The 22,989-nt window shown below is 39.8% G+C and overlaps 1 protein-coding gene across 2 annotated transcripts in view; it reads right to left on the reverse strand.

The window, feature by feature from the left end:
• Positions 1–22,989, reverse strand: part of LYRM4 (LYR motif containing 4) — a 154,076-nt gene that overhangs the window by 96,085 nt on the left and 35,002 nt on the right. For both annotated transcript variants that reach the window (XM_012737721.3, XM_012737720.3), the window contains one exon: positions 11,849–11,969. In XM_012737721.3, coding sequence (XP_012593175.1) covers positions 11,849–11,969 — 121 coding nt within the window. The remainder of the gene's footprint in view (positions 1–11,848; positions 11,970–22,989) is intronic.

Genomic DNA, 22,989 nt, shown 5'->3' on the forward strand with positions numbered 1-22,989 from the left:
TTTCTTTTCAGCTTATTCTGCGTATGTGGGTGTAGTGAATACTCTAATTTCCAGAAGACAGCCACAGCCTCCTTTCTGAAAAGGGTGGTGGCAACCTTCTCAACCAAAGGAGGCTTTTTAGTTTGTTTGTTAAGGGTGACACTATTCACTGGTCAGCAGTTTTGCTATTTTCAGAGGGCTCTAGTACATATTATCTCATTTTGTATTCACAAAAATACTAAGTGGTGTACACAGGAGGTGCTTTTACACCACTTGTACACATTAGAAGACTTCCAGTCAGAAAGGCTGAGTCCTCTGCTGACACAGCAAGTCGGAGCCTGGACTAGAACCAGTGCTTCGGTGTTTCAGTGGAATGCTCTCTTTTCTGTGCTTTCCTACAAAGCCAGCTCACCTTTATTAAGCATTAATACAGTGCTTACTACATCTATGAGGCCCCAAATCCCCATGGTGGATAAGAAAACAACCCTGTCTCTCTGGAAGCTCGCAGGCTATGGGCAAGGTTGACTTATAAAATGCCATTCCAAAATAAGGGACAGGCTGAATGTGGTCATGAAACAGAAAGGAGCATTTTCCTAACGGTTCTCTGAACTGCCTGGTTAAGAAAAGTGTGGTCAGTGTCTTGTTAAAAAAAAAAAAAAAAAAAAAAAAAAAGAGCTGAGTTTTAAAAAATATTTCCAGTGAGAAAAATACTTTAACATTATGAAAAATACAGACAGCTACACAGACATCTGTGAACTTTAAATGATAGCTGAGTTATTTAAAAAAAACCAAACAAAACACCACTAAGTTTGGCTCTCTAAAACAGAATCTGGTTCAAAGCAAGAGGAAAATTTATTTTTGCTGTTTCTGCCAGTACCCTCTTCCCCACCCCACTCCTTCTCAGAAGCTAATGAGTCCCAGGGAAGGAAACCTCATTCGTAAATGAGGCATCTACAGCCTATCACCCGTAGGAGAGGGCAGCTTCTGTGTCCCAGTTCACAGCCTCCCCCCCCAAAGGCACCAAGAACCATGTAACACTCGTGCCATTTCTGGGCGTAAAAAGCTTTCACAAAGTGCAACCAAAGGCTTTTCTCAAACAGGCCCTGCTGTTGAGGCTATCTGTGAAGAACTCACGTTACATAACCCAGCATTACATCACCCAGTTCCTCCCCCGTGCTCAACAAACACACTAGCTGTGAGATACCAGCAGTCAAGTTTTCTTTTTAAAGGCAATTCAGTCAATAGAGGGGGTCAGTAACATAGCTCACCCTTGGTCAAAATCCAACATTCACAGGGATGTTTCTAGGACTTAACAATCATTACCATTTATTTTCAGAATCAGAAAATGTCAGGCATGAAAGGGATCTTAGAGATCCCTCTCTTTACCCATGGGAGGAAGCTGGCATATAAGAGCTGGCTGCCAGCCAGTGGGAGGTGAGAGCAGAACCAGGTCTCCTGGCTTACTGGGCCAGGCGATCAGTGAGTATTTATCAGGCTCCTGTGCCATGTCTATCGGAATAAACCCCAAGTTCAATTTCAACAAAGCAGTTAAACTTAGGTAGTTAAATACAGCCTATTCATGAAATAATGCTTGCACTATAAGGGATCTTGGAAACCAATGTGCTTGATTCTTTACTCTTTACAGGTGAGGCCTAGAGAGTCGTGGACCTCCTGGTGATGCTATTATTAATTTGTGATAGACTTTGAAGGGGAATCCTTATGACTTCCCAGTTGCCACTATTTTCACTTGATTGAGGAGGTGAGATGGGTGGGGAGAAGAACACTTCTTTGGCTGTATGTAGTAGAAATGTTTGGGGAAAAGAAAAATATTTAAAATACTGATTTTAGTTCTGGACTACCATTATTTAGTAAAACTAAGATTATTATGGTAACACATCTTAGAAAATTTTTAGAGCCATTTGAGTATTCATAACTGACCAATACAGGAAATGACAGCCTTAATTACTAGATTGGGAAGATGTAAAATTTCTGACACATCACTTGGCTTTGGTATTTCAAAAACACATCAGGCTGGGCACAGTGGCTCATGCTTATAATTCCAGCACTTTGGTAGGCCAAGGTCAAAGGATCACTTGAGGTCAGGAGTTCAAGACCAGACTGGGCAACATAGTAGGACCCTGTCTCTACAAAAGTTAAAAAAATTAGCTGGGCATGGTGGTGCATACTTGTATTCCCAGCTCCTTGGAAGGCTGAGACAGGAGGATTGCTTGAGCCCAGGAGTTCAAGTCTGCAGTGAGCTATGATTGTACCTCTGTACTTTGGCCTGGGCAATGGTACAAGACCCCATTTCTGTAAGAACACAGAAACATACATCAAGTACAAAACTTAAGAATGGTATTCCTTCCCTTTAGTACAAAAACTGACTGATGATAATGTTTTTGGAGAGATTAAATATCATGACCAAGGATGGAAAGCTATTAAGTGAGTATTATTAGGATTTAAATTTAAGTGTTATCTTACTCAAGACCTCTTCTCTTATCCACCACTCCTATTATACTTTAGGGGGAACAACAAGAAAAAAAAAATCCAAACAGTTTTTTAGACTGATAGATGTACAATTAGGAGAAATCCTCCCAACAGCACCAATGAAACAAGCCTTCATATATACAAAGGTGAAATCCATCTAATCTGAAAAGAAAATTCAACTGCAGATATCAGCTGCTCAGGAAATGAGTGTATGTCCCCATATACACAGTGGGCACAGTGGGTCATTACCTCCCTGCAACCTCAGAGGATGCAGTACAGAAACACAAATTAACACAAACAAGGGGGAGCCCCTTTGACTGCCCTCTTTAAAAGATGTGACATTGTTCCTTTGTCATCTTATGCGAAGATCTTCTGCATAAGCATGACTGGAGTCAACTCTGATTACTTGGAAGGACAAGCCAAGCAGTGAGGCATCAAAAAGTTTCCACTTAAGGGCACTCCAGTGATAGCTTGTCAGGAAAAGCACAATTGGAGCTGCAACCTTCAGATCTGTGGGGAAATTCTGAGCAAACGCTTCTTAAATAAGGTGGCTGAACTTTAACATTTTCAGAGTGTGGTTTTTAGATATTTTTTTTCTTTTGAAGGCAGAGAGAGTGAAGAGAGTTTTTTGAGAAATGATAAAGGAGCCTGGCCTATAGAGATCGAACTATTTATGAGCCTACACAAGGTAAGCTATTACCTTCTAATAAAGGCTCTAATTGAACAATTAGAGAAAGGAAACACACATCTTGCTGCCTTCTTGCATCTTCAACATCTTGTTTGCCTGTCAAGATAAGGCAATCCTCAGTATGATCCCTCTTCTGAGAACTGGCTAACAAGTGAGAATATATGTTGGCCTACCGTTCTCCTAATTGTGTATCCTTGGAAGAATTACTCCAGCATGCCAGATCTGAATTTCTTCATCTAAAAAATGAGAATAGTGTCTCTTTCATAAGGCTGCTGTCAGGAGAAACTGAGACAGTGTATTTAAAGTGCACAGCACAGTACAGTGGTTGGTGCATATCGAGGGTTTGAGGCAGCAACACTGGACAACAAGCAAACAGGACACCACCACCACCACCACCGTCCTCAATAAAATCAGTTCATTACAGATGTGGCAAGTTAGGTAAATAAGCAACTTGCCCCAGGTCATGAGTTACGTTGCTATCTGAGCTGAGATTATAACTTCCACTTCTTATCTATGAGACCAATGTGCTTTCTGTGTCAGAGTTGGTAATATCTGTTTCCACTTTAGGTACTTCAGGTTCAAATACAGTTCTTCAAGGAATTTCAGAGTATGGTGATTAAATGGGAGAAGGATGGATACCACAGTAAAAATTCCCAAATGAAACTCTTGCAAAAGTTTTCTATAAACAGCCTTACTACTGCCTTCTTTGGGAGCTCTTTTGCACATAGAAATATATTAAAGAACTTTCGTTGTATATGAAAGATGCAAGTGAGATAGACTTCTTTTAGAAAGGAAACAGAATCTTGCTTTATATACATCAACCCTGGAGGAATCAAGCAAAATTAACAGGCAACCTCCAACCAAATAAGAGGCATTCTTTCTATAAGAATGCCAGCTGTGGGAATGCTATTGCCCTAGACTTGAGGATTTACTGAAATTTCTAGAAATTTCTGTTACATGGTTACATGATATCTGTTACATGGTTCTTGGTGCCTTTGGGGGGGGGGGCTGTGAACTGGGACACAGGAAGGGAGGAAATTAGTTTAAATTCTTGTATGAAGAGATCTTTTTATAGCTGCAGAGAAACTATAGATTGAACAGACTGAAAAAATGAATGTCATACACAGGCCAAGCTATAAAACTAAACAATTCTTCTCACTGCCCTACTTTCTTAAATTTTGATAGGGGGTTGGGGAATGTTCCATTCATATTGCAAAACTTCTTATATCCAAAAGGTATAAGGTTCACTTAGAGGGCAATTCTGGTCATTGTACACAAATTCATGTTGCTTTCTTGAGGATTTTTGTTGAAGTCCAAGACAGAGTACTTAAATCGCTTTTGCCTCTGACTGCTTTATTAGTACTTTTAAAATACGTAGATTGACCCTTTGATCTAATCTTAGTTGATCTATATAGGAATAGAGGAAAGTGCTGCTGGGATGTGCTATTAAACTCTATTTCTGTTCTATTAAATGAGAGAATAGATGGGATTTAGCACTGAGAAGAGCAGTATGTCTCCAAAGAGTCAAAATGAAAAAGAACTTCTACAAGGTCTGATGGACCCTGTTAATTCCATGACAATTCTATCTCCAAAGACCTTATAAAGTCAATTCATAATTATATGACATAGAGTGGACACTCAATAAATATTTAGAGAAAGAAACTGTGAGCATGGAATTGAAAAACATATAGTCCATTGAATTTAATTAGTGGATTGTGCTTAATACAGCCGAGAAGCCAACCAGGGAACAGAGAGAAGTGAAACCAAGAAGAAACCAGTATTCACATTCAGGTGGGACTTGGGGAAAGAATTTTAATCTTTCCCTTGTCTATCAGTTATTATACTATTGTTCTTCAATTACTATTTCATTTTCTTTAGAAGAAAATAGTCTGATCAGAGATATGCTCTAGTACTGGTAACATATTTTCTACCAGGAAGAAAGAAGGCTAACAGTAGAGGTGTTAGCAACATGAATGAAATAATTTAATTTTGTGAATTTCCTGGCAGTAGAAAAGTTAGAGTAAGAGAAGTTTTTGGAATTTATGATGGTATAAATACATAGCTGCAGGGGTGGGGAACCTGTGACCTTAAGGCGAAATGTGGCCTTCTTGGTCCTTATGGGATTATAGAACTGGAAGTAGCCTTAGATATCATAGTATGATCCTTTGGTTTTACAGACAAGAAAATGAAGGCTCATAGACATAAATTCACTAGTTCAAGCTTCAAATGACTTAAGCTTCCTATCCTCAAATACCAATGTCTGAAGCATTTAATTTTGTTTTTCCCAATTAAAGAAAATCAATGACTATTAATCATCTGGGGAGGAAGGGAATTTTTTTATTGTGAAAAAAACCCCCACAAAACATGAAATTTATCATCCTAACCATTTTTAAATGTATAGTTCAGTAATGTTAAGTTATATTCATATTATTGTAAAACAGATCTCCAGAACTTTTTCATCTTCCTAAACTGAAACTCCACCCATTAAGCAATATCTCCTTTCCTATTCTCCCCAGCCCCTGGTATCCACCATTTTATTTTTTGTTTCTATGAATTTGACTACTTTAGATACTTCATATAATTGGGATCATACAGTATTTGTCCTTTTGTGCCTGGCTTATTTCTCCTAACATAATGTACTCAAGGTTCATACATGTTGTAGCATATAACTGAATTTCTTTCCTTTTTAAGGCTGAATAATGTTGTACTGTACATACATACCACATTTTATCTATTCACCATCTATGGACACTTGGATTGCTTCTAACCTTTTGGCTACTGTAAACAGTGTATCATTCTTTCCTTGTATTTTAAATGCCTCTGAGACAGGGACTGACTTTCCCTTATTCCATCAAAACAAAAGTCAAGTAAATTTTAGAAATTCTCCCAACCTATCAAAATGGTACTTAAGTTAAATTACATGTGGAAAGACACAGGGTATACTACCACTTTTCCCATAAAGAGCCTAGAACAAAGCTACCTTTTCACAGGCTCTTCTAAAAGGACAAGAATTGTGGGCAAGATGTCAGTTTTATTCAAGTTTTAACCACTATCTACGGTATTGGAAAGGATATTGCAGTGACTGACAGTGAGAGAAGGTGATCACTATTTACTAGCTTCTCATTTCACAACAGTACATTCAAAGAGTTATTGGTGGGCATTTCTCTTGAATGGTCATTTAAAGACTGAACCATAAACTAGCCAACAGAAGTAAAAACATGTATGGTTTTAGAGGCTCTCAGCTACCACCATCCACAATGCCAGTTACCCATGTTTGCTATATGGAACCTAGAAAACCTGAAAGGTCACTTCATTCTAATCAACGGTGATTGTAACCCATTGCTGTAAATGCACCCTAACTTTGCACGGATATATTAATTCTTATTGGGTCTTAAGATAAGAGTTGCTACACATTTAGGATTTAGCTGAATATTCCTGAAATCATAATCTTTATTCCCATGTTCAAGGGAATCTTGTTGGAATCTAGAAATCTAGATCTGGCGACTGCTCCTTTGCTGCCTTCCCATTCCCGTTTCCCATTCCCAAGGGTCCCCTTTACTTCTTACTCCCTCACAGACAAGCAGCTATTAAGCTAGGTCTACAAAGATTACAACTCTATTTCAAAATGCTTGGAAAATATTTTCATAAAATCTGTATCAACTACATATGGAGGGAAGGCTCCCAGGTGATGCTGGAGCTGAAGGCTTGTAGAAGACACTCAGAGTAGCAAGGTGCTAGTGCACCGGGAGTTGACACAAAACAAGGTCCACTATGGTTGTTTAAAAAGCAAAGGGGCATGGTAAACTGCAGAGTGGTTAACTAATAGTTATCCTGACTAGTGCCCTACAGGTAAGAATCAGAAGGACTACCTTTAGAATAACAAAATGGAACAGAAAACAAAGAAAAAAGCAAAATCTGGCTGATTTTCTTGCTTATCTTTCTGATGTGAGACACTGAAGAAGCCCTGCTTATTGTCTGACACAGAAATCCTTCCACAATTCCTTGCTGCCCAGATTGTTCGAGAGCTGTCTGCCCGACTGCACACAGCCCAGCTTTGTCCCCCTTTTCTGGTTCCAGCTGGCATGGACACAAAAATTCTCTCCAATCTTTCTGATCCCACCTGGGAAGGAGACAGAGAAGCTAGATTTAGTGGGCGCTAGTCCAGAACTTGCTTTCAACAGAGAGGATGAATCCATAAGAGCTGCCAAGGTCAATCTGTCTTTTCAAAATTATCTTACACTGAAATAACGGCAGTTTACTGAGTGCATATGATGCATATAGCTGGAAAGAGATTTGTGACTGACAGACTGGATCGTACTCCAAGAATGGTAAGGAAAGAACAAGAGTATGTTTAGCTTTTATTGGCTGGTCCATAATCATTCATGTAGAATAGGCAAAAGGAGGCTGACTTGCTCATCACAAAAGAAAAGCCACCTGCCTCTCCTTGAGATGAGCGTGACCCTTAGCAACTGTGTGAAAGCAATGCAGATGTAGGCTGGGTGTGGTGGCTCACACCTGTAATCCCAGCACTCTGGGAAGCTGAGGCAGGAGGATCAGTTGAGGTCAAGAGTTCAAGACCAGCCTGAAAAAGAGGAAGATACTGTCTCTACCAAAAATAGAAAAAGTTAGCCGGCATGATGGTGCCCACAAACAACAACAAGAACAAGAACAACAACAACAAAAACCCGGAATGCTGATGTTAGCTAGGGTCCTTCAGGGTTGTCACAACAAAGAGTAAACATCTTGCACATTTAGGATGTGAAGGAAGAGTGTATGACCACTGAGGAGAGGCTGAGCTATGGTTATGTGGTCCTTAAATATCTTGGGAACAAAATGGAGATGACTCATCCTTCAGTTTCTACTGACTTAGAAGCTCATGCCCTTGAACTTCTGAGTTTGCTGTAGGGACTCAGAAGACCTGAGCTCATGTTCAGCCACGTGGCTTTGGACAGGCATCCAGATTTCTTGCACCTCAGTTTCTCTAGCCAGAAACACATTTTTGTTCAGTGATTTCCTTTAAAATCTGAAAAATCTTATGAGGCTTATGGGGTGGGTGGGTATCATTAGCATTGCAGCTGATTGACATGACTGAGGAAGGCACACTCTAAAGAGCAAGTAGAGAGCAGGGAAACAAGTGAGTTTGAGGTTAGAGGATTTCAGTGTAAGTGCTGCCTTATGGTATGTGTTTATGGCAGCTGGGAAGAGTGGCCATGGGCTTCCTTATCCATGGAAATTGACACTGAGAACCATGTGCACCCTGGTAGGGTGGAAGTTGGGTCCAAATGCTCAAGTGGAAGAGAGACTTGACATGAAGGGTATCACAGCTCATGAGGGTAACATGTCAAGATCCCCATCAGATTTCTGTTTTCTTTCATAGTTCATTCCTTCAAGAGGGAGGTTCTGGGAGGCCAGTAAAACACCATAATTTTGATGGTCTAGACCACTTAACTCAGGGGTAAATCTCAGGGGACAATTCTTCCTGCATTCATTCAGTCAACAAATAACATATTTGGAGTCAACTCTATGTGGGGCTGTTCTAGATCTTATGGATAATGACAACAACAAGCGTGTGCACAATGCTGACTGTATGCAGCATCACTCCAGGGGCTGTGCATATATTAGCCTACTTGATCTCCACCACCACCTGCTCTGTTCTCCTGTACAGTGTGCATTAGGCACTGAGAGGTTACTATCTTTGCTTAGGGTCACTAGTTAGTAGGCTGAGTCAGGACTCTAACACAGGCGGGCTGGCCCCAGAGTCCATGCTCTTGCCCACCAGGTGACGATGACAGGCCAGGCAAGAATCCCAACCTTGTGGTCCTTACTGTCTCACAGAGGAGGGAGAAAATAGACAAGGCAAGGAGTAATGTTATCTTAGGTATCGATAAGTACTGTAAGGAAAATGAAGACAGGGCGAGGGAGGGTGGCTGTTCTAGGCAGTGCAGAAGGTGAAATCTGAGCAGAGGCCAGGCTGGAAATGGGAAGGCAGCTACGGGAAAACCTGGGGAGGGGCTCTCCTTGAGGCAGAAGGTGCAAAGGCTCTGAGATGGGAACAAGCTGGGTGTGCACTGGGGCAGTAAGAAGGTCAACAGAACAGTGTGAGTGAGGAAGAAGAGAGCAATGGAGGCCCCTGAGGACCTCATAAAAACTTCAGATTTTATAATCGGGGTGCTATGAAGCCCCTGGAGGGTGTTAAGTAAGGGGGTAGCCTGATCTGATTCTTTTTTTTTTGATAGGGTCTCACTCTGTCACCTGGGCTAGAGTGCAGTGGCTTTGTCATAGCTCACAGCAACCTCAAACTCCTGGGCTCAAGAGATCCTCTTGCCTCAGACTTCTGTACAGCTGGGACTACAGATGTGCACCACCACGCCCGGCTAATTTTTAAATTTTTCGAGATGGGATATCGTTCTTGCTCAGGTTAGTCTCGAACTCCTGGCCTCAAGTGATCCTCCCAGCTCAGTCTCCCAGAGTGCTATGATTATAGGCCACCAAGCCACCACGCCTGGCCTGATTCTTTGTTTTGAAGAGATCACCATGGCGGTGGTGTGTGGAGAATAGACCCTGGGGTGGATGCGGGGCAACTTAGAAGGCTACTACATCAGCCATTGCAGGGGTCGGTGTGAAGGAATACAGGCCCTCCACCTCATTTTAGGCATGTAGTCCAAAGTCAACTTATACCAGCTTATAGAGAGGTGGCTCAGGATTCTACCACATCTCATACTCCAACCACAGCAAACGCTGCAAGTGGATTCAAAAACAGTCTTGATACGAAAGGGAAGTGAGCAGAAGTTTCCCAAATGCTGATACATGAGAAAGTAGCTTTCCGACAGAATGAGAACACTTTCATTTGTCAGGGCCCCTCTGAGGAAGTGATCACATGCTGTTCTATGAGGGTACTGTGAAAGCCCTGGCCTGACAGTAGGCAGCCTGCATTCCCTCATCAGGAAGGTGCAGTGGCCAGGCTGTCCTGGGGAGGGCACCCTCGCCATGCACACCATCCAATGCTCTAGTGACGTTTGCATCTGTCTTCAGTTTGCATCTGTCTTCAGCGTGGACTCACTGGGATGAAGGATTGATGGATGAGGCCAGTCTAGTTTTTTTTGTTGTTGTTGAAAGGGTAGTTTTAGCATTTCAAAGCAAGAAGTGACACAGACAATTAGACATCACAGAAGAAATGGTGGCAGACATGATTTACAGGTCCCTTTTCTAAGCAGTGTATACTCTGAATAACTTTAAAGACAAAACCTGCCTGTTTTGGAGATGCTTGCCAACCTCTACACAGAGAAAGTGCCAAAGAACTGAATCTTTCTGAGTTTATGCAAAATAAGGACTCGGGCTGCTTGTTTTTCTAAGTTCCACTGCTAAAGGATTCTATAAAATTCAACCACTGGTGATGGGAAAATGCCAGTGTTCTAGAGTTTTCAAAATGTCAACTCAGATATCTGCCACTCTCAAAGTATGTGCAAACATGCAGATCAGTTTCTTTTTCTGACTACCCTATTACCTTTTCATGCCTTTAAAGATCATTTCGTAGTGGCCCAATGTGGCAAAGTTATTCCATTGCTAGACAACTGTAGAACTCAAGGATGGCTATTAGACTCTGAAATGTTCTTCTAGAAGGAACTGTTCCATTATGTAGGCAACATAACAGGACTTCTAATCTTGACATAAAATGAAAACTACAGTTTTGAACATTGCTTTCTGTTTGACTTCTGTTTAAAGACAGGGGAAGATTGTGATACCAGGGAAGATTGTGATACCATGTCAGCCAGGCTGGCATCTCCTGATGATACCAAAGAAGCCCTTGCCAAACCCTAGAGCAGAACTTATAAAAATAGTACTTCACACTTTATAAACAAACTTATTGCAATTAAGAGAGAAAAACGAATGGAAGCAGAAATGGAGCTTATGGTGTGACTGTTGCTAAATCAAAGAAAAACAGCAAAAAGGGTGATTTTTTTAGATAGCAAGAAAACCAATCGATAGAAGGCTGCTTTAGACTTTGATGCTCTAATTACTCTTGTGGACAACAGACACATCTGACCACCCCGGAGGCCATGCTGCTGCACACACTCCACCCACCTCATGCGAAAGAGACAAGCAAGCACACATCAAGGTGGTCTCTGGCACTTCCACAAAATGTAAACAAAAACACCTTGCAGGGTCCTTCATGCGGTCAGCACTCAAGCAGATGTGCTTTCCACCATCTGTACTTCCACAGTACCTCCCACGTGGCCACATAATTCAGGTTCATCACCCATGATGGTATCTTCAAGAAAAGGGCAACATTCTATTTATCTTGAAATATGATTAAATTCTAGGTGAGGGTATATTTAGACTTCAAAATATGTCCACGTATACACATGCAATACATCTTACAAAGCCTTAGATTAAAAAAAGTTATACTGCAGTGTCTCATACTTAAAGCAACAACGCTTAGTAAACTATGAGAACTGGGCTTCTCAGAAAGATGCATTTCCCAGAAATTATGGAAAGCTGATATTTTCCTTTATGTTCTCCTGAGTTTGATTATGGGAGACTTTATCTTTCTATGTCTGTATTAGTAAAAGGCACAGAGTTTCATGATCCTGTTCTGCCAATCACAAACATCAAAAGCAGTGATGTCTAATAAAGGGGGATATGTCAAAGCTTAAAGTTCTTAATGAAAAACAGTCCATCATTGAAACATCTTACCTGTCGACGAATTATTCCAAGGTCTCTTTTGGCTTTATTCACCAGGGTTTGAATTTCTACAGGATCCCTTACATTTTTATTTTCTCGGAAGGCATCTCTTATCCTTCTGACAGCATACGTTCTAAATGAATTCACAGGAAAAAAAAAAAAGAAAATGTGTCAGCATGTCTCAGGCTATCCTTTTAAATGAATTTAAAAGCTTTTCCTTTAGAATTAACTGCCTAACCTTCCCCTATGGATAATCCACTTTGATCTTATCTCAAGGGATAACTGATCCATTACCATTCTGGGATGACTAAGCAAACAGATTTAGGAAAATAAATCTATACTAAACAAGTCACATACAAATGGCAAACTGTTATTGAAATGCTCCTTAGATTACTGCTTCTTTAGTGTTATTCATGTCTGGCTTCCCTCCATTAACATGGGTAATTGAACCTTTAGTGTATGGAGACAAATCAAGAATTCAGAGGTTAAATGATACATCACAGATGCAGGTACCAAGACAGTGATCTACGCAGACTCTGGTTAGCTTTCCAATCCCTGCACCATCTTTTGGCTCACACTTCCCTTTCTGTACCATAGAAGGTGAGGCTGCTGTCCACATTAGGATCCCGCCACAGTTGAAACTGTGGATTTATGCCCAAATGCTTTTCTCCATCTTGAAAGCGCACACATCTGTACACATCTACCACCGATAAAGATAATTTGTAGCACAGGACAGCAGCTCCAGAGCAAGGCTTTCGAGTCAGACAGGCTCGGGTTTGTATCCTTGCTTCAGCTCCTACTGTTTGTGTGAACTTGGGCAAGCTTCTTAACATAAGGCCATGTTTCCTCATCTGTCAAAAAGGCATCGTATTGCTCAGTGCTGCTGGGAGGATTAGGATTTATAACGAGTGTCTGGAATTTGGCCCAAAGCCTGGCACACAGAAAGACTCAATAAATGAAAGCTACTCTTCTTGTTATTATTCTTGTTATACCTCAATGCAATTGGTATTCCCCTCTCCTCAGGTCACGGCCTCACCTTCATTCCACATCCTTAGGATCAATATCATAGTGTAGAGAGGGTAGAGTGGTCGAGATAATTAGCCACAACAGACAACTCAAGTGTCCTCAACCAGACAAATTCCCACACTCAGACCACAGTGGTCTTAACTTCCACGTCCACCCCAACTACTCCAGATTGGAAGACAAGAGACCAAGGAGAAGCAGCCTGAGTTGGATACATTGGAGGTCATCCTTTCCAGTCCTTTTAATAATCACTGATGGTTCTGCTTTTAACTTTAAACACTAAAGAATCCATGTGATACTATCAGTAACATTTAACAATAAAAGAATAGAAATAGAAACAAAGAAATGAGAGAAAGGGAAATTAATATTCTTAGGAGTTGGGGGTGGGTGTTGGGAAATGCATATAAATTTTAGGAAACCTTATTTTAGAGAGGACAAATTTTGTTTTAGATAAACTTTTCTAAAGTAAAAGGAAGTTTTACATTAAAAATTCAAATGCCAGGAGTATTTGCATTTAAAAGCAACAGTAACACCAAATTTTGTAACATTAGGAACCATAAAAGAGAACAGAAGAGTTTAGGAACTCACACTTTCAGAACTTAAGCCACTGCTGAGACTTTGATCTTAACCCTCCATGAACCAGCTGGAGTGTTTGCAGAGGAGCCTGAGTGTTTAGTAGCAATCTTAAAGGGCTACAACCATTGGAAATGAAATCCATGCATTAGCAGCCTTTAGGTATCTGGCGCTAATTCACTTACAAAGGGATATGGGAGGATTTTACTAATAAATAAATCAGATATAGATTCTCCTGAGGTGCAGCTGCTAATCTAACAAGATTTTAGATAGCAGCTAAGTAAATTAACAGCAATGTCTGGTGTGCTTTCTTGTTCAGCATAGAATGGTTATTTACATATTAATAATAGCATCACTGTTATTAATATATAAATTATGTATGTAATATGTATGTAATACATATTATCAATATGTAAATTATTAATTCTTCCTTGTGCCCACACACTCCTCCAAAACAGTTTCTTTTTTGGCAGTCATGTCAGCAGAGAGGGGACAAAATAATTTAATTCTCTTATTTTTTTCATAGGCAAAATTGGTTTTATAACATAAATTTACCTCAGGGGATCATCCATTGTTTTAATTCTTCATTGAGGATGATGCATGGGCTTTTTGGAAAAACAAAGTGGGCAACAGTAGTAATCACTGAACTCATTTTCTCTAGCCCAGAATAGCAAGGAAGGAAAAAGTACTGCTTGGAATATAAAGACCTAAGTTCCTCCCCAGTTTAAGGAAATTAACAACTAATTTAAGACACCTATAATTTATATCAATTGAGCTCAAGGTCTAGAGGCAGAATATTCTGCTGCATTTTTTTGTCTCCTCAGTTCTCCCAAGTCCTTATCTACAGAAATGAAGCTCTAGATCTTAGAATTAAATGTGTCTAAAGCAATCAAGAGTCCTGGTTCAAATTTTGTATGCACCTTTGAAGAGAATGATGTAATGGTTCCCTCCGCCCTTTCTTGCTCCTCCTCCTCCTGCATCACTTAACCACTTCGGTCCGGCGCTCACCGGCCACGAAACCTCGCCCACGGCCGGCACTCACAGTCCGCACGGTAGTTTGTGCTGTGCATTGACGACAAGTCCATTTTGCTCTTGTGTGATGAGGAAAGCTTGAAAGCACTGAAAGCTTCGTTTTCTTTACAGGCAGCTTTACTTGTAATGTAAATCAGGATAGGTAACATATACATACATGTTTTCAGTACATTATTTTTAAATGTTCACACTTTTATTTTGATAAATGAAAAATTAGAAAAGTCAAGTTTTGTTATTAATGCTAAAGTTGACGCTTGGCTGTGCGCGTTCATCTGTGGCTATCAACTATAGTTGATGCTCGTACCGAAATGGTTAAAGCATGAGATGTTACTCTCTGCACTGAGGGAGGACATTTCACTGGCTCCGAACCATAAAAGTAGCTACTACTGCATCAAGTTCATTTCTCAGTTGTATGAATTCTTATTTCAAATGATTACAATTTTGGGAAGGTAAACACAAATCTGGCCGAATCCTTAAATTTGGTGGGAGAGGGCTCACTACCAATTATTTCAATCCTACCCCTGCCCTGGTTTTTATCATTTACATTTTTTTCTTTTTGCCTGCTATTAAAGTAAACCATTTATCCTTGAGCACATTCTGGATATCAGCCTCTTGACTATATCACTGAACAAAACATTTCAAAGAAAAATGTGCAGATGCTGCAATGAAAATGGCATCCAGCTGCTATGCAATTATCCCAATATGAGTTAGATGCTGTTTGAAATAAGGCATGAAAAATTCACACAGAAAGGGCAACAGAACCAAACATGAGAAAGCAGACTGCATCCACAGAAACATGAAGGCGATGCAGCTCACAGACACTGCTCTCCCTCCCCTCCTGAATCTTGGGAGGGTCTTGGAGCTGTTTTGTGCAGGAGATTCTCGTTTGGCTTTCCTTCTCCACTCTAACCTTTGCCTTTCAGTCTGCCATCAGAGCCCAAGTGTTCTTGTATTGGCTGTCCTTTCACCACTGCAAGGAGTGTACTTTCTGAGATTCCCCTACTTATGCCAATCGCCCAGGTGCAAAGCAACACAGCAGGCAGCAATAATGCTCCTTAGAGCTGAGGTCGTGCTTCACTTTCTCCCCTCCCAGAACTACTGTCAGACAAATGCAGGCCACAGTCCCAGCCTCCAAGCCTCGGAGGCTCACATCAGCTTTAGCATCCAACGTGCGATCTGGAAAACAGCTAATGTAATGCCTCTCATTTCCGTCATTCTTTATCAGCATCACAAACACTGATTTCTCTGCTTATCCAACCTGTAAACATATCTGTACCTTTTCTGGCACCTCTCCAACTCCAAGTCAAGTATCCTTTTCTACTGGCCTCTTTGGGAACAACTGCCATCCACCTCCAACTACCTGGAAGGACGTGTCCTCAACCCACTTGCCTTAACTGAAAGGTGCCCTGCCCTGACGACAGTGCTTCCTTTACAGTCACTAAGAGGAAGCTACTTAACTCTAGCACGCCTCTACGTTCCACAGGCCCAGAGGAGAGAGTGCTGCTGCTGGATCCTGCTGCTGCTTCCATATCATCGTTCACCCTTGTACATCTCTGAGGCTATGCCATCTGACTACAGTCCGACTACGCCATCTGACTACAGTCCGACTACGCCATCTGACTATAGTCTGACTACGCCATCTGACTATAGTCCGACTATGCCATCTGACGATGTTGCATGCTTCCACAACACTCTTATCTTTTCACTTCTGGAGGTCAAGTCTAAAGATTTATAAAGTCTTTATATCTAAAGGGCACCCAGGGCATACACAGATCACCAGTTTTAGGTAATTTAAAAAATTATCACAATTTTTAATAAAAATAAGATTCTTTTCATATCAACAATTTTCCTAAATGACAGCATTTGCAATCTTTTACTGAGGTATCTATATTTGCTTCACTGATGGAGGGAGGGCTATCACTAGTCAGTTGGTTTCTTCTCTTGGTCTGAGATCTAATAGCTACTCCTTCCTACTTTCCTTCTGTGGGCTCATCTCATCTGGCTGCTACCCATATGCTGCATTTTCTAGGGCCCCTGTATGGATCTGTGTTATTTAAAATGAAGCCACTCCCAGTAATTTTGTCTGTGTCCAAGGTTTCAACTATTTTTATATATGCCATTGGCTACCAATATTTCTCTAGCCCAGACCTTCTTGCTGAGGTCCAAATCCATATAACCCAATTACCTTTTGGATTTGTCAGCAAAAGTACAGATTCTTCAAGTGAACACATTTGAAAGTGAAGTTACCACCTTCTCTTCTCATTGCCCCCAATGGCCAGTATTTCCTTCTATAGGTAGGAGCATCTTCATTGTAGCCAACTGCCCAAGTCAGACACTTGAAGATTCATCCTAAATTCCTTCCTTCCCGTAGATCCCTGTATTCAATCAATCTTGGTGTAGGCTCTTATCTTTCAGACTAATGCAACAGCCTTGGGATTACAGTGTTTATGTGTGTGGTTTATGATAAAATGCATCATAGTACTTGCAGAGAGAAAGCTCAAGGGCCATTTGAAGGTCATAAGCACTCTGGGCAGATAACAAAGTGAAGAACACAGCAGAAAGCTTCCTTCTTATAAATGCAGGCTCCCACTAGAATGTAAGACCCACATAGCAGGGATTTTAATCTTTCTTGCTCACTGGTCTATCTAAAGTGCCTGGCATAAAGAAGGTGCTCAATAAATATTTACTGAATAAATTAACTTATCAAAATATCATAGGCAATATCAAAAACCTTCAAGAAAAATACCAATAATCAATAAGGAAAACACACAAAGAATAAGAAACTGCAAAAGAAATAGATGAAAGAGGACTTGTGGCACAAAGATTAAAATGACCTCTGGAAGACAATGATTATAAAATTCACAATTAGAATTCACCCAAGGAATATATACTAAATGCCTATTATGTAAGTGCTATGCCAGGTGCTGTGTATACAGTAGAGAATAACAAGGTTATTAACCTCAGAGTCTGGTAGGCGATGAGATCTCTATATGCAGAGATGAAATAAGAAATAAGAGCTATTCAAAGTGAACACAAGGGGGCCAAGGGGACTTGCTGGCGTAATGGAATGGTTCTTCTCTTAATTGGGTGGTGTTTCCATAGACCTATATATTTCTTAAAACATTGCATTGGGCTCAGTGGCTCAAGCCTATAATCCTAGCACTTTGGGAGGCTCAGGTGGGAGCAGTGCTTGTGGCCAGGAGTTTGGGACCAGCCTGAGAAAAAGTGAGACCTCGTCTCTACTAGAAAATTAGCTACAGACACATGCCTGTAGTCCCAGCTACTCGGAGGCTGGGGTGGAAGGACTGCTTGAGCCCAGGAGTTTGAGGTTGCAGTGAGCTATGACCATGCCATTACACTCTAGCCTGGGCAACAGAGCAAGAGCCTGTCTCAAATAAACAAACAAAAAAAATTATACTGTACACTTAATATGGATGCATTTTATTATAGTAAATTACTCCCAAGTTGACTTTTAAGGTAAACTAAAAAATAAATAGTATAGAAGTTATATTACATTTGCCCACTTTTAAGAAAATCAAAAGAAAAAATTAAGATTGCAATGCCACAGAGTATGTACATAGTTCAAAAAAGCAAAAATTAACACTTGTAGAAATCAGAATAGAAGATACACTAGAGATTCAACTCTAAAACTTAGAAAAATTAAATAAGTTGGTGAGAAAATTTGGAAAAAATTAACCTTCAGAATAGGGCAAAGGTATATAACCTATGAATAATAACTGTGAACAAACTAAACTGCATAGGTAATTAAATTTATAATGGAAGAAAATGTCCCAGACGTGATTATAAAAAATTGAGAAGACTCATTGAGGTTTAACAACCAGAGGACAATGCCAAGATATTTAGTTACAAAATCCCAAACTCCAAGGTCAGAAAAAAAAATACTTTAAGGAAGGACAAAGAACTTTAAGTAGGTAATACTGAATGGAATATAGATAAGCATATCCTCAGGTTTCTATTTTCAAAATCCTCAAAATAAGGGCTGCTTTCCATAGTCACTTGCAGTACTGTTTTTTGGAGACAGGATCTTGCTCTGTTACTGGGGCTGAATTACGGTGGTGTCATCATAGCTCACTTCACTTCAGCCTGAACTCCTGGGCTCAAGAGATCCTCCTGCTGCAGCCTCCAAGTAGCTGGGACTATAGGCATACTCCACCATGCTTGTCTAACTTGGTGCTATTGTCCAACAGGATAAAAAAATAATTATCAGTAATTTATGGTGCAAACACCATGCACAGGGTACTGGGCTAAGTATCTGATATACATTTATCTCATTTAATCCTCACAATCCATGATTTTGAGAGATTAAAAATATTTTAGGCCAAGACCACATGTCTAGTAAGTGGCAGGGCTGGTTTCTGAACCCCACTGATGCCAGTCTGATTTTCAACCCTAGGCTATTCCTCCTCCACAGGTCAATAAGCTCTATCCAATCTTTGATAAGTACTTGGTATAAGCAAAGTTGTTATTCATTTGAAAAGGCATTTAAAAAAATTGTCTCTGGGATCACAGAGCTTAAAAAGGTCATCTTATCTCTCAACACTGCTTGAAGTGTTCCTATAAATAGTTCAAGCACCAAGCATGTCTTAAGACAAGTGGATGAGAGCATTATGAAGGAAACAGCTATTGACAAAAGCCCTAAGAATAAGTGAAATAACTGAGTTTAATTGTTTCAAAAAGGAGGACAGTGTCCAATGAAGGGTTGTAGAGTAAGGAGGTGAAATTACCATGAGAAAACCCATTCTGGAGGTCAAAGCTTCTAAGTTTTTGGGCAGGTGTAAATAAAACCTATTACATAGGTCCCTGTTTAAAATTCCCTGATGGTTTTCCTTTATCCAGAGATAAGGGTCAATGCATTAGCATGGACAGTATACAGTTGCGGTCCCCAGTCGCCAGGCCACAGACAGCCTCCAGTCTGTGGCTTGCTAGGCACCAGGTTGTACAGAAGGAGGTGAGCGGTGGGCAAGTGAAGCTTCATCTGTATTTATAGTTGCTCCCCATCGCTTGCATCACCACATAAGCCCCACCTCCCACCAGATCAGTGGTGGCGTTGGATTCTCACAGGAGCACGAACCCTACTGCAAACTGTGCATGTGAGGGATCTAGGTTGTGGCGCCTTATGAGAATCCAATGCCTGATGATCTGAGGTGGAGATGTATGGTGATGCTAGCGCTGGGGAGCAGCTGCAAATACAGATTATCATTAGCAGAGAGAGGTCTGACTGCAAAATAAATGTAATGTGCTTGAATCATCCTGAAACCACTCTCCAGCGCCTACACACCCCCCACCCGCCCCTGCCTGAGGAAAAATTGTCTTCCATGAAACAGATCCCTAGTGCTAAAAAGGTTGGGGACCACTGGCATACAGGACTCTCTGGACTCCTGTTCACCTCTCCCACTCCGTATAGCAGCTCTGCCATGGACCAACAACTCCAGCCATAGGGAAAGACTTAGTGTCCTCAGTTCTCTCTGAGGTCTGTTACTTCTCCATACATGGAGTGTCCTCCAGTTGGATTTCTTGGCTAACTCCTACTCATTTTTAAAGACGTAACCCAGTTAGAAACAAACATCACAAAAGATTAATATCCTTAGCATATAAATAGAACATATAAATTTAGTAGAATGACATTAAAACCACAGTAAATAAGAGGTACAAAAACAGTAATTCACAAGAGAACACAATGAGTGACTACATTTAGGAAGACAGATATCTATGCATGAATGTTCCGCCTTACTCATAATCAAAGAAATGCACATTTAAACAGGTATCATTTTCTGTTCATCAAATTAACAGAAGTTTTTGAAAAGGCAGAGGGACAGGTTCACCCTGCTGGTAGGAGCATGAACTGGTACTTCCTGTGGGGAAGTATAATAATAATGGAGAAGTGTAATAATATTCATAATCTTTTATCTTTTCATTGTACTTTTAGTGATCTACCCTGCAGAAATAACTTGAAATATGTACAAAGATAGATACAGAATGTTCATTACATAATTATTTATAAGCATTAAAAATAGAAACCACCAGCTGGGTGTGGTGGCTCATGCCTATAATCCCAGCACTTTGACAGGCCCAGGTGGGAGGACTCCGTGAGGCTGCCAGAAGTTCGAGAGCAGCCTGGGCAACACAGTGAGACCCCATTTCTAAGGAAAAATAAAATCAACTGGGTGTGGTGTTACACACCTAGAGTCCCAGCTACTTGGAATGCTGAAGATGGAAGATTACCCTTCTCAAGCCCAGGAATTTGAGGTTACTGTGAGCTATGATAGCACCTGGGCAAGAAAGTGAGACCCGGCCCCCGTACCCCCCCAAAAGTAAATAAATAAAAACTAGTTAGATATTCAACAATAGAGAACTGGCTACATAAATTATGGTATTATGTAGCTTTTATTTAATAAAGTAGATGTTTCAAAAAAAACCTCTGAAGTCACAGGTACAAAAGTCAAAGGTAAAAAAGGTATAAGGTGAAAAATCAGTCTCCCTCTTGTCCTTGTCTCTTAAACAACTAGTTCTTCTCTCTATATGCAATCAGTTAGCAATTTCTTATGCAGCTTTCTAGAGACATTAGATTCATATTAAAGCCTCTATATGTACATTTTTTTTCTTCACAAATGGTCGTGTTCTAAACACATTGTGTATTTTAATTTTTTAAGTAAAATACATTTTAGTGATCATTTGATATCAATACAAATAAAGCTGATTCACTTTTTAAAAATGGTTGTATAGTATTCATTGTCTGGGTGAATTAGAATTAATTTAGCCAACCCTTCATTAATGGATATTCATGTAAGCATGTATATCTGTAGGATCAATTCTCAGAAATGAAACTGATACATCAAAGAATATGTATATTTTATAGTTTTGACAAAATATTGCCTAAATTCCCCCTGTAGCAGTTGTATCAACCTGTTCTTCCACCAGCAATGTGTAAGTGTGCCTGCTTCCCGAGCATCTTTATCAACACAATGTCATAAAACTTTCTGATCTTTGTTTGCTATTCTAATAGCTAAAAAATGCTATGTCATTTTAATTTTAATTACATTTTTTCTTATTATGAATGATACTGACTAGCTTTTCAGAAGTTTACAGTCATTTGTATTTCTCTGTTTATATCCTCTCCCTTTTCTTAATTGAGTGGTCTTTTTAACTGATTTGTAAGACCTATTTAAGAAGGTCTTAAGAATCTAGCCCTTCGTGAGGAGGTGCAATGTTCTCGCTGGTTTGTTGTCATTTGGCTTTATGATTTTTTTTTGTCATGTAGAAATGTTCAGTTTTTATGTAGTCAAGTGATCAATTTTATGTTCTGGCTTTTAGGTTATATACCATATGTATGCCTTCTCTACTGTGAGATTTTAAAAACCATTCATCCATGTGTTATCAAGAACTTTTATGGTTTAACTTTTCATGTTTACCTCTGATCTTTCTGGAATTGTTTTGGTGGTGGATATTAAGTATGAATCTAACTTTACATCTGTTGTTAAGTTTTTTAAAGTGAAGGATATAATTTTATATTCAGGATATCCTCAATTATGGAAAATACAGGTATAGGAAAAATTAGAAGGAAAATACAACAGCATGTTAACAATAATTACTTTTGGTTATTAGAGTTTACACTTCCTAAATTATTACAATAATCATTATTTCTTGATGATTTTTAAGTTCCTAGTGACATAATTAAATGAGCAATATGCCACAATAAGGAAAAATCAGTAGAGAAGGCTCAATTTGTGGGAGAAGAGACTGCTGAAGGGTATATAGTTGAATGACACATATAACCAGGCGATATATATGATGAAGAATTAAACCATGGTGAAAAAGAAGAAGGGATTAAGAAGTATTTAGTATATAAAAATAACAGGTTCTATAAGTTTATTTTTAGACAGTTTATTTTGAGGCAACCAGAGGACAACAAGGTAGACATGTCCAGTAGACTGCCAGAAATAGGGTTTGGAGCTAAGGTGAGAAGGTCCACACTGGCAGTAAGCCTGCAAATCGACAAGAAGTGTGAGACAATGAAAGCAGTAGAATGGGAAAAAGCATTAGCCTTGGATAGAATATAGGAGAAATCATGCCAACATTTAAGATCAGGCAGAGAAGGATCTATGAAAGGAGACAGAGAAAGAAGTGTCAGAATAGAGGCAGGAAAGTCAGAATTATTCACAGGAGACAAGAAGGCAAACGTTACAGAGAGTGCATAAGATTGCTGGTTAGGATGTCATTAGTGACTTTAGCAAGAATAACATCAGCATATACTTACTGATCCCAATGTAGTAAATATGGTAGAAAACCTAAATTCTTGGAAATACATTCATAAATAATAATTGGGCCTCAGAAGAAATTCATTACACAATAAGAAAATGTCTTTAAAGAAATGAAAAAGATAATGCATAAAATCTTTGGAATGTCATCACAGCCATACTTAGATGAAAATTAATGGCTTAAGTATCTTTATTAGTAATAAAATACTAGCGAAGTTTAATAAATTAACACTAGTTCCTAGAAGATTA

Source organism: Microcebus murinus, chromosome 15 (genome assembly GCF_040939455.1).
Source record: "Microcebus murinus isolate Inina chromosome 15, M.murinus_Inina_mat1.0, whole genome shotgun sequence".
NCBI lineage: Eukaryota > Metazoa > Chordata > Mammalia > Primates > Cheirogaleidae > Microcebus > Microcebus murinus.